The 15638-nt window shown below is 41.8% G+C and overlaps 1 protein-coding gene across 1 annotated transcript in view; it reads right to left on the bottom strand.

Moving 5' to 3' along the window:
* The window catches only part of GLI3 (GLI family zinc finger 3), a 407618-nt gene that overhangs the window by 368388 nt on the left and 23592 nt on the right, over window positions 1–15638 (bottom strand). The window contains exon 3 of the mRNA XM_070728251.1: window positions 12189–12351. Within this exon, the coding sequence (XP_070584352.1) occupies window positions 12189–12312 (124 nt within the window). The 5' untranslated portion in view covers window positions 12313–12351. The remainder of the gene's footprint in view (window positions 1–12188; window positions 12352–15638) is intronic.

Here is a 15638-nt window from a genome sequence, read left to right as displayed (position 1 = left end):
CCTCTGCTGTTTGGTCAGCCATAATTACTTCCCCTTTTAAAACACTCATGGTGGTAAAAATAATTAGGAGTTTATGATGCTCTGCTCTCCTCAGACACGTCGTGATTAAGCAAAGCCCTGACCACGCCTGCGTGTAACTGGGCAGATTATGTGGTTGCTTGTGTGACGTGCACGCAGGAAGCCACTTATGCCGTTTGCGTCTTTTTCTTTTTTTTTAATGGCCGGCGTTCTGTTGCCTTGGCAACCGCCCGAAGCTCCAACGTGCATCTTGGATTATTAGCCTGCTCCGAGGCATTCCAAGATGGCCGCCGCACCATTGCCTCAGCAACGGCTGTTTTGGGCTTCCCGCCTCAGTTTGGGACCTATTCTGCCCCCCCCTCTCCCGACGAGAGTCCACATCGTGCCGATCGCGGTCTGGTATATTCGCTGGGGGCGGCGGACCCACCCCCCCCCCGGCATCAACCTCCTCCTCTTTCCGGGTATGACGGCAAAGGTCAGGGACCCGGTAGCTCCCAAATCTGTCACTTTTGGCTCCCTCTGGGAGGGGGGGGCGGCAACTCTGAGGGGAAAAAACCCTTCAGAAGTAAAGCTGCAAAGAGGGGACCTCAGTAATCCTTCTTCTTCCCAAAAGAAATAGAAAGAGAGATACAGTTAAAATAAAGCAATACTTATAATTCTCAGAATTCCTAGAGAAAGTGAGAGAAAAAAACTCAGTGTCCCTTTACTGCGACTGAGTTTTTAAGACTGAGGGGATGAGGGGCGGTGCCTGTCTAATATTTAAATTAAACTCAGTCCCTACCAATCAGACTGGAGTATTACCCACGTTGGACTCTCCTTGCAAGTGCATTGGAGAAACTATTTTTTCTTTTATTAATACACTTGTGAGGAAATAGCATTCTCTTCTACTTTCTCTCACTCTTTTAGGAAGTTGTTTCAAAATTATAATATCTTTCCTTTTGTGTTTCCATGTTTGGTTTCTTGCCTGCTTCAAAACATCATCTCTGATTATTCTTCTGGAGAACTTGATGTGGACCTCTCTTGCTAGGTTGTGTCGGCAAGTGTAGCCAGTCTGGACTCTGTAAATTTCATCTATCTCTCTTATAAGATCTTGTGGGTCCATCTGTAAAATTTCTCCTATTATCTCTGCCATCTTTGCTGTTAGGTCTTCATCTTTCTCCTCACTTATGTTTTGAAATCTCAGTCCATGTGAAGCGGATCGTAATTCCAAATTGGTTATTGCTTCCTCGAAGCCTCTGTTAACTACATAACTGTGTTCTTCAAAATCTTCCATCTTTTGTCCTACAGCCTCAACTTTATCTTCCATTGTTTTCATTCTTTTTTTCATTCTCATGTAAATTTTGTTGTATAACTTTTATGTTCCCATCCATCTCCTCCATACTTCCTTTTACTTCTCCTATTTCGCTTTTAACATCTCCCATCTGTTTTGAAATCAGCAATTTCGGTTTTCAGATCGCCCATTTCATTTTTCATTTCTTCCAGATATTTTTTCACTTCTTCTCTATTTGTATCCATTGAGATTTGGGTTTTCTGCATGAAATCTTGAATGGTGGCCAAAGTATCTTGGATAGTCTGAAAGTTTAATTCCATAGAAGTTTTCTCCTTTTCTTTTTCTTTATCCTTGGCCAACATTGTTGTTATTGATCTTTGTTGTAGTGGGGATGATACTGGAGATACTTTTGGAGTAGAAGTTGGTCTAGATGCCTGGTTTTTTTGTTGTTGTGATAGTAGTCGTACTTTGTGACCTAGAAAAGCCTTTCATGTCTCCAAGAATTTACAGCCAAAAATCAAATTTTATACAATGTCTTAACTTATTTCTATGTTATTAAAATATAATAATTAATAGCAAGATTATATTATTTCAAACGACTAAGTAATAATATTATAAAAATTACTGTGAAAGGGCTAGACACTCAAAGGAGGAGTACTATAATTAATCAAGAGAACAAAAGACTTAATAGAAGGGAAAAAATAAAGAAGATTAAACTGTTTTAACAATTTTTAAAATACACTCTAAATTAATTAATTCTTTTCTCAGCAATAAATCAATATATCAAGCATATACTATCAAGCATTCAATCTATACAATTCTCTGTGAATTGATGTGTAAAGTAAAATTTAGAAAAATAAAATTAAATAAAATATAATTGAGAAATATATTAGGAAATAAAAAATAAAAAAAGAGAAAGAATAAAGTAATATATAATTAATCAGTTAATCTGAAATTGATAGAAAATATCCACAGGAGAGAAAAAAAAAGAAAAAAGATAAGGGAAAGGAGAAGAACAATAAAAAAAATTTGGGGTACATCAGATCGAGAGGGGGGGAAATAAAAAAAATCTAACACCTCATTCTATACCTTAACTATCTGTAATAAAAATGAAACAAAGAAAACCCTAATATGTGATGTATCCAAAAAGGAAAGAAAAATATAATGTAAAAATTGTAAATATAAAAATATTAAAAATGTAAATGTAAAAATCTAAAAGAAAAAAAATGAAAAACAATAAGCATTTAAGTAATATGTTCAATATAAATAATCCCAGGTAATTAAAAAAAAGAAAAATAAGGTTTTCAAAATTTAGTCATTCAAGTCATTTTTAAGTCCTTAGGTCCTTAAAGTCTTATATCTTCATTCAGTTGTTTTTTAGTCCTTAAGAGCGAAGCAACTCAAAATCCAAGTCCCAAAAGAGGGGAAAAAAACCTAAACTCAATCCACAACCCTCTATCACTATCAATAAGAAAAAAAGGGGGGGAAGAAACAATGAGTGATAAAAATGAAAAAAAGGAAATGTCTAGTCTTTTTGGTCCATTATTCCTACAGTGCAGCTGTTTGTAAAATAGTCCCTCTACGAAATCCTCCAAATCACCAAAGTCCGTTTTATACTGTAGAATCAAGTTGAGTTAAGTTGCTTTATCTCATAATAAAGTTAAAAATTTTAAAAAGGTTTATCAGTGTTTCCCAAGGTCAAATATATTTTCTTGATATATTTAATTTTAAAATTCCATTTTTTTTAAAAGACAGATCATTCTTCTATAGCCGGAAGTCATCAGTTATAGTCAAATACAGTGTTTTCAGGCGATTAAATTCCCCTTTAATTTAAATTTCATCCCCTATTACAAATTGAATTTGTTGTTCTTCCAGGGATGAGAAGTATTAAAGGATATATCTTTCTCTTAGAGTTTAGTTGTTTGTAAAAACAGTAAATAGGTAAAGTTAGGAAAGAAAATAGATCTGGTTGTAGCTTGTATTTATGCCCAAGGATATTACTTAGAGAGAAAGAAAAACTTTTCTTTGTTCACCTTTTTTATTTTCTAGTTCTTTTATTTTCCTTGTTGTTATGAAAAACAAAACAGTATACCTTGTTCTGTGCTTGCTTTCTTCTTTTCTGATGATCTTTATTCCGTTGACTTCTGTGGATTATTAATGCTCCCTCCTTCGTGAGCAAGCCGCTATGGCCGCGACCCAGCCGTAGCGCGGTTCTTCATAATTTGGGGCTGCGGGGTTGTTCTCCCCCTCTGGGGCAGTGGCATACAGCCCCTCAGGACCAGACGACCCCCTGTTCCAGGTTGAACCCTCCAAGGTCGCTCAAATCACAATTGCGATCCCCCAATCGTGAAAAAAGGATCGACAGGGACGGAGCTCTATCCACATCGACCTGACGTGGCTCGTTCCTCACCTGGAAGTCCCCAACTGCGCAGCTTAGAGGGAACATAGTCCCCAGTCCGTTTCAGGCCAAAATGGAACCTCTATGGGCCATATCTAGCTTTTCAAGACTCTGTTTGGAGAGGCCGCCCCAGACTTGTTACAGGCCAAAATGGAACTTCCATGGGCCACATCTGGACCTTCCCTCCCTATTTCCCATGGCTTTACTGAAATTACTTTTTGAAGAGCTCCAAAAGAGGCTGATCCACGTGACAGAGAAGCCAAAGTCTTTAATTTAGAGGCCCATGAAGCTGTAAGAATGTGAGAAATAAGGCAAACAGATATTCCCCTCTAAATAACTTTTCTGCTATGAGGGCCTACAGCCTTAGTTTGGGGCCATTCTGGCCAGCGAGGAGCAGCCTCCTGATTGCTGCTGACTGGTTAGTTTGAATGAGCAACTTCAGGGATTCGGGTGTGGCAGTCAATCAACAAGGGGCTTCCAATTCAGCCTGATGAGACAAAAGAAGCAAACTCCTTGTTGACTAGCTGCTGCTGCTGCTGCTGCCTCAATCCCTGAAGCAGGAGGCCTTTTCTATTACCAGAGCTCCCCTGGCCACATGGCTCTGGCCTAGCCAAAGTCTTTTATCAGGAACTGGTGAAAATTATTTCCTTAGATTTCATATTCTTACAGATTTGCCATCATCTGAATAATACTTTGTCTTCTCTGCCAGTGGGTTAGCCTTTTCTGAAGCTCTGGAGATCTTCAAAAAGTAAGTAATCCATGAGAAATGCGGTGGGAGCAAAGCAGGCCCAGTCTGTGGGGACATGATGTGGGGGGAAGCAATTGTGGGGACTTCAGGAGAGCATGAGGTATCTTTGTGGACTGAGGGAGGCCTTGGTTGGTCTGCTCCAGCAATAGCCTCCTCATGCTCTTGCCTACTACCTCATGCACATTTAATGACCTGCACATTTGATTAACAAATGCATTGGGGAAAGCAGGGCAGGATTAATGTGATTCAATCAAATGAATTATTGGGTTACAAATGTAACTCTAGGATTACCTTTAAAATGAGAGTGAGGGAGATTCTCAGGGAAGTCCTGCCTTAGCACTTGGTTACCATAGGTGCCTCCCCATACGCATCACCTGCCATAATCACTATGGCCATGCCCATCCCATCCACAGCCACCATGACCACACCTCATACGTATGCCTCACCCCCGCCAATGTTCCCTCTAACCCACGCAGCCCAATGGGGCGCAGGGGAAAACCAAACTCAGTCCAGAGTTTTCCATGCCAGCGCGATGGAGCCGGCGCCCCTTGGGCTCTAAGCCCCGCCCGGCTTCTCCAGCTCTGTCGCTGCATGCCGCTTCCCCGGGCGGCCTTGATGTCAGCAAGCCCCTGTGCCGCAGGGGGGGCGCGTGCAAGCCCCTTGCCTCCACTGACTCCTCTTCCACCGCCCCGCTGCCTGAGCCTGTTTACAAGGGGCTGGTGGAAAATCCGATGTCACTTATACTCTTTTTTTTCCCTACCTTTAGCAAAAGCGACATTGGGTCTTCCACCAGCCCCTTGTAAACGGGCTCATGCAGCAGGGCGGTGGAAAAGGAGGTGGTGGAGGCAAGGGGCTTGCACGTGCCCCCCCCATGGCACAAGGGGAGCACAGCGGTCAGGGCAGCAGGAGCCCCCTGACGTCAAGACCAGCGACGGCCAGCAAAGCCATCTGCTGACAGCAACCACCCGATCGCTGTGAAGGAGTCTCAAAAGCCTCCAGAGGGGATTTAAAGCAGGGCCTGGAAGATTGCCTCCCCCCACCACTTCCTGTATTTTGAAGTGGAGAATCCGGTAGTCAAAAGAGATGCGAGCTGTCCATCGTGAGTGCTGAGACAATGGGAGGAGTTGTGAAACTTTGGAGAGGGGGGGGGTTGGACAGGGAGGACGAAGCTTTGGAGAGGGAGGATGAAAAGGCGGGAGGGGCTGGAGCCAAGTGCCTGGCAGCATGTCTCTTCCCCACCCCGTTTCCCTCCAACACGGACGGGTGTCTCCCCCCACCCCCGTTTTGGAGCCAATGGAATCTGCTCTGGGACGATCCTTCCTTTATTTCTTTATTGGCCAAGTGTGATTGGACACATAAGGGAGGAGAGATAAACAAATGAGAGAGTGAAGTGGGGAGAGAGGGAGAGGACACAGGAATGAGAGACCTGGAAGGAGAGAATGAGAGAAAGGGAAAAGAGAGAGAAAGAAAGAAAAGGGAAAGAGAGGGAGGGAAAGAGAGAAGTGGAGAGGAAGGAAGGAAGGAAGGAAGGAAGGAAGGAAGGAAGGAAGGAAGGAGAAATGGAGGGAGGAAGGAGGAAGAATGAAATGAATGGAGGGAAAGAGGGTGGAAGGACTTTTTTTGGGGGGGATAATTATTTTTTCTCTCAACATATATTCAAACAATACAATGTACCATCTAATTTTCCATGAATAAAATGCAGTATTTTCTTAGTAACTAATACATCCCAAAAGTTGCAAGTTTTTTTTTCTAATTTTGTCATCCAGTTACCGTATTTTTCTCTCTATAAGACGCACCTGCTGATAAGACGCACCTAGATTTTAGAGGAGGAAAATAGAAAAAAAATATTTTAAGCCAAAAAGGGGAGAGGAAGAGAGGAAGGAGTGAAAGAAGGGAGTGAGGGAGGAAAGAAGGGAGGAAGGAAAAGGAAAGCAAGAAATGGAGGGAGGAAAGGAAGGAAGGAAAGAAAGAAAGGGGGAAGGGACAGGAACAGAGGAAGGAAGCAAGGAAACTTATGAAAGGGGAGAGTAAGAGAGGAAGGACTGGAGGGAGGGAGGGAGGGAAGAAGGTAGGAAGGAGAAAGAAAAGAAGAAATAGAGGAAGGGAAGGTAAAAGAGAGAAAGAAAAAGAGCAAGAAAGAAAGAAAATGAAAGAGAAATAAAAATAGAGAGGGGGAATGAAAGAAATGGAAGGAGGGAAGGAAGGAGAGAAAGCAAGAGAAAGAAAGAAAGCAAGAGAAAGAAAAAAGAATGAAAGAGCAAGAGAGCAAGAGAGAAAAAGAAAGAAAGAGAAAGAAAGAAAGAAAGAAAGGCAACTTCAAAGAAAGGCTCACTGAGCATCTCTCACTCTCTCTCTTTCTATCCCTCTTTCTTTCTTTCTCTTCCTTTCTCTCTCTCCTCTTCCTTTATCTCCTCTCTCTCCCTCCCTCTCTCTTTCTCTCCCCCCTCTCTCCCCCTTTCCCTCTCTCTTTCTCTCCCTCTCTTGCTATCTCTCCCCCCTCTCCCTCTCTCTTTCTCTCCCCCCTCTCCCTCTCTCTCTTTCTCCCTCTCCCTCTCTTTCTCTCTCTCTCCCCCTCTTTCTCTCTCTTCTTCTCACTTTCTCTCTCTTGTTTTCTTTCTGTCTCTTTTGCTTTCTTTCTCTCTCTCTCACTCTTTCTCTCTTTTTTTCTTTCTCACGCTCTTTCTTTCTCTTGTTCTCTCTCTCTCTTGCTATCTCTTTCTCTCCCCCCCTTTCTCTCACTCTCTCTTTCTCACTTTCTCTCTATCTTGCTGTCTGTTGCTCTCACTCACTCTCGTTCTCTCTCCGTTCTTCTCAGCGGTGACGGGGCCGGCGAAGGTGATATTCAATGTCGGGGGCGCTCGGGCGGTTGCGCGCGCTCCCTATCTCCCTGCTAGCCCACTCGGAATATTCAAAATAAGAAAAACCTTTGCCGGCAAAGGCTTTTCTTATTTTGAATATTCCGAGTGGGCTAGCAGGGAGATAGGGAGCGCGCGCAACCGCCCGTGCGCCCCCGACATTGAAGACCTCCGCTGAGAAAAGCCGAGAGGAAATGCCGGCAAAGGCTTTTCTCAGCGGAGGTCTTCAATGTCAGGGGCGCACGGGCGGTTGCGCGCGCTCCCTATCTCCCTGCTAGCCCACTCGGAATATTCAAAATAAGAAAAACCTTTGCCGGCAAAGGCTTTTCTTATTTTGAATACTGTATTCCGAGTGGGCTACCAGGGAGATAGAAAGCGCACGCAACCGCCCGTGCGCCCCCGACATTGAAGACCTCCGCTGAGAAAAGCCTTTGCCGGCATTTCCTCTCGGCGTCAAGGAGGCTCAGCGGCGGGCGGAGAGAGGGAAGGGGGGGCAGCGGGGTCCCTCCTGGCCTTGGCGGGCCGCCCGACCCTTCCCATCTCCTGCAAACACGGCGGGCGGCGGGGGAAGAGCAAGGAGCCGGTTCTGGCGGGCGCGGGGCTTGGCTGGCTGGCTGGCGGGGGGAGCGCCGCTGGTGGTGCGGAGGGGGCCAGGCAGCAGCTAGCCAGCCAGCCGGCGGGATGGCGCTTCCGAGTTCGCAGCCTCCTCCCCCTCCCTGCCTGCATCTTCGCTCCATAAGATGGGGCTGATTTTTCTTCCTACTTTGGGAGGAAAAAAACTGCGTCTTATGGAGCGAAAAATACGGTACATACATTTTCTTTTAGTTGAATTCCCTCCTTAATGTTCCTTCAAAAAGTACACCAGTTATGTTTCTAACTTATTAACTAGTATGCCAAAGTGCTTAATTCAATTCCATTTATGCATTAATCCAAATCAGTATCACCTACTGCATATCTTATTATAATCAATACTTCTAACTTTATTAAAGCAGATCAGCAATTCCTAAATTCATATATCTAAATAGAAAAATAGAAATTAAAAAAGAGGGAACAAAACAATACTCCAAGCTTAATCAACCCTTCTCAAACTCCAATTTTTTCAATTTGAGCAGAACTTTGAACCAAACCCTTTTCTTTTTTATTTTTTTGTATCCCATTTTAATCCCCTTTTCCATTTTATTCTTTCTATTCTTCCTTCTAGGAAGAAAGGATTTTGTTAGAAAAATAAAGGGGTTATTGGATCAAACTTTGGACACTTGACAAGTTAGTTATGATGGTGGCCATGTCCCAGGATTATGTGAACATCTTTTGGGATGTTCAAGCAGCTGCAGGTATTCACTTAACAACTGTGGCAAGAAAGGTGGTAAAGTGAAGTAGAACTCACTTAATAACCATCTTACTCAGGAGCTAGAAACGTTGGCCTCATTGGTTCATTTACTGACCGTTCAAAGTCGCAACGGCCCTGAAAAAAGTGACTTATGCCCCTTTTTCACACTTAGGACCTTCGTAGCAGCCCGATGATCGGAGGATCAAAACTTTGTTGCTGTTTCATTTTTATGACCGTTGCTGTGTCCTGAGGTCACGTGACCCCCCTTTTGTTTCTAACCGATCCATGCCCAGGCATGGAAATGTGCTGTTCAGACATTATACTTTTCTAGAGGGAACACTGCCCCCAGCCCTCTGAGATCAAACACAACCCTGATGCAGCCCTCAATGAAACCGAGTTTGATATCACTGTCTTAGGGCCAATGTTCCCTCTAATTTTTTTTCGGTGTGGGCAGAAAAGTATAGTGTATGAGTGGCAGTCCCTTTTTTGACTGGGCGGCAAAGAAGTATAAATAAATAAACAAACAAACAAATAAGCAAACAAACAAATAAATAAATAGGAAAAAATTCCCTTCTTTTTTATTAAAAGGAATTAATAATGAAACAAAACCAAAATCTATTACTATTAAAACTAAAACAGCCAGCAAAACCAAAAACACAACTATTAATTAATCCATGCTTTAAAACCTTCATTTCTTAAATATTTATCATAGCATTATAGTAATCTAGTAATACTATGAAAATCTATCTGAACACCAATGCATCAATTAATATATTTCCATAAATTATACTTTTCCATAATTTCATTCAATATTTCCAAGCTCAATTAATTTTCAGGCACTTAGCATTTACTATTATTAACTTTCATCAATATTCTACATTTCCAAGTATATTTTAAATTCATAATGCAAACTCATAAAATCATACAGTACATATCATAAACCCCTTATTTATCATATGCATCTTCCATTAATTTTACCTATGTAACTCTGTATAGTTCTAAAATTCTAACCCAATTTTTAAAATTAATACATCCTAATATTAAACACCTAAATATATCTTTTACCAATATTCCATAGTCAATCCATATTTAATAATCAATCATCCCTCCTCAAATTTCTACCACTGTTCTCATTTCTGGGTACCTCTCCTGTCACTCCCTCTTTTCTGTCTCATTTGTTTCTCATTTCTCCCTCTTCCTCCCTTTTTCTCTCATTCCCTCCCTCTCTCACTTCTCTCTTTTTCCAATCCCTCTGTCCTCCCCCCTTGTGTGTGTGTGTGTGTGTGTGTGTGTGAACTCTTGAACCATTTCCAAAAACAGGTGAGGGCTGGGGGGTTTTTCTCTGTTATTATTTAAGTGCTTTTTATCATATGCTTTAAATCAAGAGTCACTTCTCTCTGTTTTTCTCTTTACTCTCATTCTCTGCCTCAGTCATTTTCTCATTTCTTTTTTTCTCCCCTTTTTTCTATCATTTCTCTCTCTCTCTTCCTTCCTCTCTCTCTCTTTCTTTTTTTCTCTCTCTCTCTTGCTTTCTTTCTCTCTCTCTTTCTCTCTTGCTTTCTTTTTCTCTCTCACACTCTTTCTTGCTTTCTCTCTTTCTTTTTTTCTCTCTCTCCCTCTTGCTTTCTTCCTCTCTCTCACTCTCTCTCTCACTCTCTTCTCTCTATCTTGCTTTCTTTCTCTCTCTCACTCTCTCTCTCTTTCTTCCTCTCTTTCTCTCTCTCTTCCTTCCTCTCTTCTCTCTCTCTCTTGCTTTCTTTTTCTCTCACTCTCTCTCTCTTGCTTTCTCTTTCTTTCTTTCTCTCTCTCTCTCCCTCTTGCTTTCTTCCTCTCTCTCGTTCTCTCTCTCACACACACTCTCTTCTCTCTCTTGCTTTCTCTCTCACTCTCTCTCTTGCTTTCTTCCTCTCTCTTTCTCTCTTCCTTCCTCTCTTCTCTCTCTCTCTCTTGCTTTCTTTCTCTCTCTTTATCTCTCCCCCTCTTTCTCTCTCTCTTTTTCTCACTTTCTCTCTCTTCCTTTCTTCTCTGGAGGCCGGGGAAGGTTTTTCTTATTTTGAAAATAAGGGCAGGCTTTCCAAAAGCGCTCCAGCTGTGAGAGGCTTTTCTCTGAGCGCTTCGAGGAAGCTTGCCCCGCCCCGCTTGCAGCCCCTTCACTAGCGGCCGGATGAGGACGAGAAGTCGCAGCCGTCACCACCGCTGCAGCCACTGCTGCGGGCAAAGCCGTGCCCCAAGGTGGAAGGCAGAGGAGGAGAAAGCCGGAGAGAGAGTCGGATTGGGCGGGGGGCAGCGGTGAGATGCCAGGGACACGAGGAGGCCGGAGGCGCCTGGGAGACAGCCGCGGTTCCCTTTCCTTCCGTGTATATCTACTGCTGGCGCCTCCCTGCCCCCCCGCAGGGTGGCAGGAGATGGGGAGTGCGCGCGGATGTGCGCCTGACATTTAAACTGACTTTTGCCAGCCTCGGCACTTTTGTTGTTCCCCACCCCCAACTCCAACGCCTAGCTTCTTGCACAGCCTTGGAAAAGGGTGCGTGGGGGGTTAGTTTTGGGCGCACGGCAGCACACTTTAGAGTCAACAGTGCTTAGGGCTACAAAAGATAGGGACTTTGCTTTTCCAAAACTGAAGTAAGGTCTTCCTAAGCAGTGGTTCCCAAAGTAAAGATAAAGAGATAGATATATTCGATCTAAAAACCTTCAATAACATTATACAATACTTCAAAGTTCCTACAACTGTTAGGACCAATATATTTAGACAATACATAGCTTAAATTAATTTAATCCATTTGATATAATATAAACCCCTTTGGGGGAGGGACCCTTGAATTTGAATTTGAATTTCATTTTATGTTGGTTATTATAAAGCACAAGTAAGAAAAAGAAATAATAATTTTATAAAACAGATTCATCAGTTTTATGATGAAATTATGAAGGAAATTCAAGCAGAAAGAAGAAAATCAAGCACTATCTGATATCTTACACTGCAAATCCCCTAATCTCTTCTATTAATCATTCTGCCCGTGGTTTATCTTACAGTATTGTAATGTAGTCCAAAGCAATTTCTGTAAATTACATATTCAAATTTCTAAAACTAAGCTTGTTTTCTTTGAAATGTAATTGTTTTCTCTTCCGCAATTAAAGCAATCCAAGATATGCAGATTTGGTAGAGAGGGTATTTATAATGGATGAGAATTGTTTATTTTTTGTTTTTCAAAGAAGATGAAAACCTCTTATTAATTTTTGACAGGGCTTCTGTTATTTCTTTTATATTAAACTATTATTTAACCAGGATAAATAATTTCCATAGTAAAATACCAAGTATTTTATATTTTTCCCATTATGATTATTTTAAAAAGTACCACAACAGGAATTTTCCATAATAAATATCACTATTAATCACTCAAACTGATTAATTTGGGGGGGAAAACCTTAAAATCTGATTCCAGAACAGGTCTCATTCTGGTAAGTAGGTTTTCCCATTCCTCCCCCATCCATAAAATCCCTGCTTATTAACTTTAGTTTTATTTGAAAACAAGAATTGAATCCAAGTCAAATAATTCAATTTGCATGTTACTTACCATTAGATGTTGTGCTGGAGGCTGCAGCTTTCTCACTGACCCTTGTTCGAGCAGAGTATTTTATTATGGGATTCTCAACCTTTTTCTTCTCATTTTTGGCAGAGCAATGGGATTGAACTTCCATGATGACTTCTCATTACTTCAGTTCTCTTCACACAAATATCTGAATTAACAAACACAGCTGTCAGATTTCCTTCAAAAAGCAGAAAATGATCAGGCAAAAAAAAAACCCTGCCATGTTTCTCTTTTAAAAGGCATATTGGCCCTTAAAACACAGAGCCCAACTCATAAATTCCATCAAATTAATTTTAACTTATTAACTTTATACTCTTATCCTGAACTTTTACAAGAGCTATAAGGCTGAAAAGGCTGAAATCAGCATAGAAAACTTAATGTATATAATTTCTTTTATAAACTTTAAGACGCTGAGCTTGTCAGCTAGAAAGCTGACAGAACAGATTCATGACCCGAGCAGTCCACAATGGAGTTATCTCCATTATTTTCCCCTGTTCCTGCCTACCTAACAGTTAGAAAGCATGCAAATTGGTACCACTTCAATGGGAAATGACCACGGAAGTATCTTAGGACAATCCTAGGCCTCTTCAGCAAAGAAAGAGAAATGAGCTACATTCCGTAAACCTGGACATGACTGGACAAGAGACATGACTTTACTGATTTTTTATTTCTTTACATTCATGTCATTGACTTAATATTTATATTTTTGTAAATAATATTTAACAAATATTGTAGATTTGTAACATATTTGCATAAGAATATTTTGAAAATGAATCTTTCTTTTAAATATGTAAGATTAAGAAGTTGAAATATAAGTATCAAGCACTATTGTCCATGTTTCCCACAGCTGTTAACAACTGCAGCTCTTCCCAATGCCATCTTTTAGTTTACTGCTTTCACTTAATTATATCTGTATACAATTATTTCTTTCACATAGGAACAATCCACTACTTCTCTTGCTGGAAGACTCCATAAATTCTCAAAATTTTGGGGAATATTTATGTCCTTGATATTATCTCCACACTCTACATATTCTGAAAAATTTTGAGGTGAATGTGCCTCTTCTGGGGACTGTAGCACTTAGTCTACCAACCCTCTTACAATAACTCTTATTTTCGTCTCTTTCATTCCTTTTCCATTCTAGCTTATCTTTACTTTTTGTCTCCTTCTGTTCTTTTTTGTCTTAATTAATCAAAGCCTTTCATCTTGCTGATATTTTAGTATCTCTGTAATGATATTAACTCAAATATCTAGGCCTGTCCCCATTTCTGTTTTCTTTTAACCACAGACGTTAGATGCATACTTGTCTCTAAATGAAGAGGCAATAGCCATTATGATTGTTTAAAATTTATTTAAAATTACTAAACTACTAAAAAACTACTAAACTACTGACTTTGTCAGAGCGTAAAATCCTCATTGAAGAGCTGCTTGTTTTTATGTAAGTCACTCAATTAGGTCATTGCACGTGTAATAGGCCCACATCCTTTCTTCCCTCCTGTAATTAAATTTCTTGTTTCTGCCTTAGTCATGCTGACAGATGATAATGGGATTTCTTTGGCTTCTTTCCCTGTTGTGTATTGCCAGTCTGTATTTATTTATTTATTTTATTTATTTATTGGATTTGTATTCCACCCCTCTCCGTAGACTCGGGGCAGCTAACAACAGTAATAAAAAACAGCATGTAAATCCAATACTAAAACAACTAAAAACCCTTATTGTAAAACCAAACATCCATATACACAAACATACCATGCATGAATTGTAAAGGCCTAGGGGGAAAGAATATCTCAGCAGAGGTGGGTTTTAAGGAGCTTACGAAAGGCGAGGAGGGTGGGGGCAATTCTAATCTCCGGGGGAGTTGGTTCCAAAGGGCCGGGGCCGCCACAGAGAAGGCTCTTCCCCTGGGCCCCGCCAAACGACATTGTTTTGTTTACAGGACCCGGAGAAGACCCACTCTGTGGAACCTAACCGGTCGCTGGGATTCATGCGGCAGAAGGCGGTCTCGTAGATACCCTGGTCCGGTGCCATGAAGGGCTTTATAGGTGATGACCAACACTTTGAATTGTGACCAGAAACTGATCGGCAAACAATGCAGACTGTGGAGTGTTGGTGTTACATGGGCATTTTTGGGAAAGCCCATGATTGCTCTCCCAGCTGCATTCTGCATGATCTGAAGTTTCCGAACACTTTTCAAAGGTAGCCCCATGTAGAGAGCATTACAGTAGTCGAGCCTCGAGGTGATGAGGGCATGAGTGACTGTGAGCAGTGATTCCCGGTCCAAATAGGGCCGCAACTGGTGCACCAGGCAAACCTGGGCAAACGCCCCCCTCGCCACAGTTGAAAGATGTTTCTCTCATGTGAGCTGTGCATCGAGGAGGACGCCCAAGTTGCGGACCCTCTCCGAGGGGGTCAATAATTCCCCCCCCAGGGTGATGGACGGACAGATGGAATTGTCCTTGGGAGGCAAAACCCACAGCCACTCTGTCTTATCAGGGTTGAATTTGAGTCTGTTGACACCCATCCAGGCCCCAACAGCCTCCAGACACCGGCACATCACTTCCACTGCTTCATTGACTGGTATCATCAGCGTACTGATGATACCTCACGCCATGCCCTTGGAGACCGACCGGAGAGGTAGGAGGAGAACCACTGAAGAACAGTGCCTCCCACTCCCAACCCCTCCAGCCGGCGCAGAAGTATACCATGGTCGATAGTATCGAAAGCCGCTGAGAGGTCAAGGAGCACCAGGACAGAGAATAAACCCGTCCGGAGCAATGTTCCCTCCCAATTTTGTTTCGTTGTGAGCGGAAAAGTATAGTGTCTGAGCGACAGTCCCTTTGGGACTGGGCAGCATAGAAGTATAAATAAATAAATAAATAAATAAATAAATAAATAAATAAATAAATAAATAAATAAATAAACAAACAAATAAATAAGAAAAAATTCCCTTCTTTTTTTATTAAAAGAAATTAATAATAAAACAAAACCAAAATCTATTACTATTATTACTACCTTCTCCTCTTTTTCCATCCCTGTCTCCTCCCCCTCTGTGTGTGTCTGTGGTGTGTGTGTGTGTGAACTCTTGAACCATTTCCAATAATAAGTGAGCTATTGGAAATGGTTCAAGAGTTCACACACACACACACACACACACAAACGGCTGGGGTTTTTTTTCTCTGTTATTATTTGGGTGCTTTTTACCATATGCTTTGAATCAAGAGTCATTTCTCTCTCTTTCTCTCTCCCCCTCTTGCTCTCTCTCTCTTTTTCTCACTTTCTCTCTCCCTCTCTTTCTATCTCTCTCGCCCTCTTGCTCTTTCCCTCTCTCTTGTTTTCTTTCTTTCTATTGCTATCTCTCCCCCCTCTTCTCTCTCTCTCTCTTTCTCACTTACTTTCTCTCTTCCTCTCTGTCAGCGAGGGGGCTGCGAGAGCACT

The sequence above is a fragment of the Erythrolamprus reginae genome, chromosome Z, assembly GCF_031021105.1.
Source record: "Erythrolamprus reginae isolate rEryReg1 chromosome Z, rEryReg1.hap1, whole genome shotgun sequence".
NCBI lineage: Eukaryota > Metazoa > Chordata > Lepidosauria > Squamata > Dipsadidae > Erythrolamprus > Erythrolamprus reginae.
This window is presented reverse-complemented; position numbering and strand designations above follow the sequence as displayed.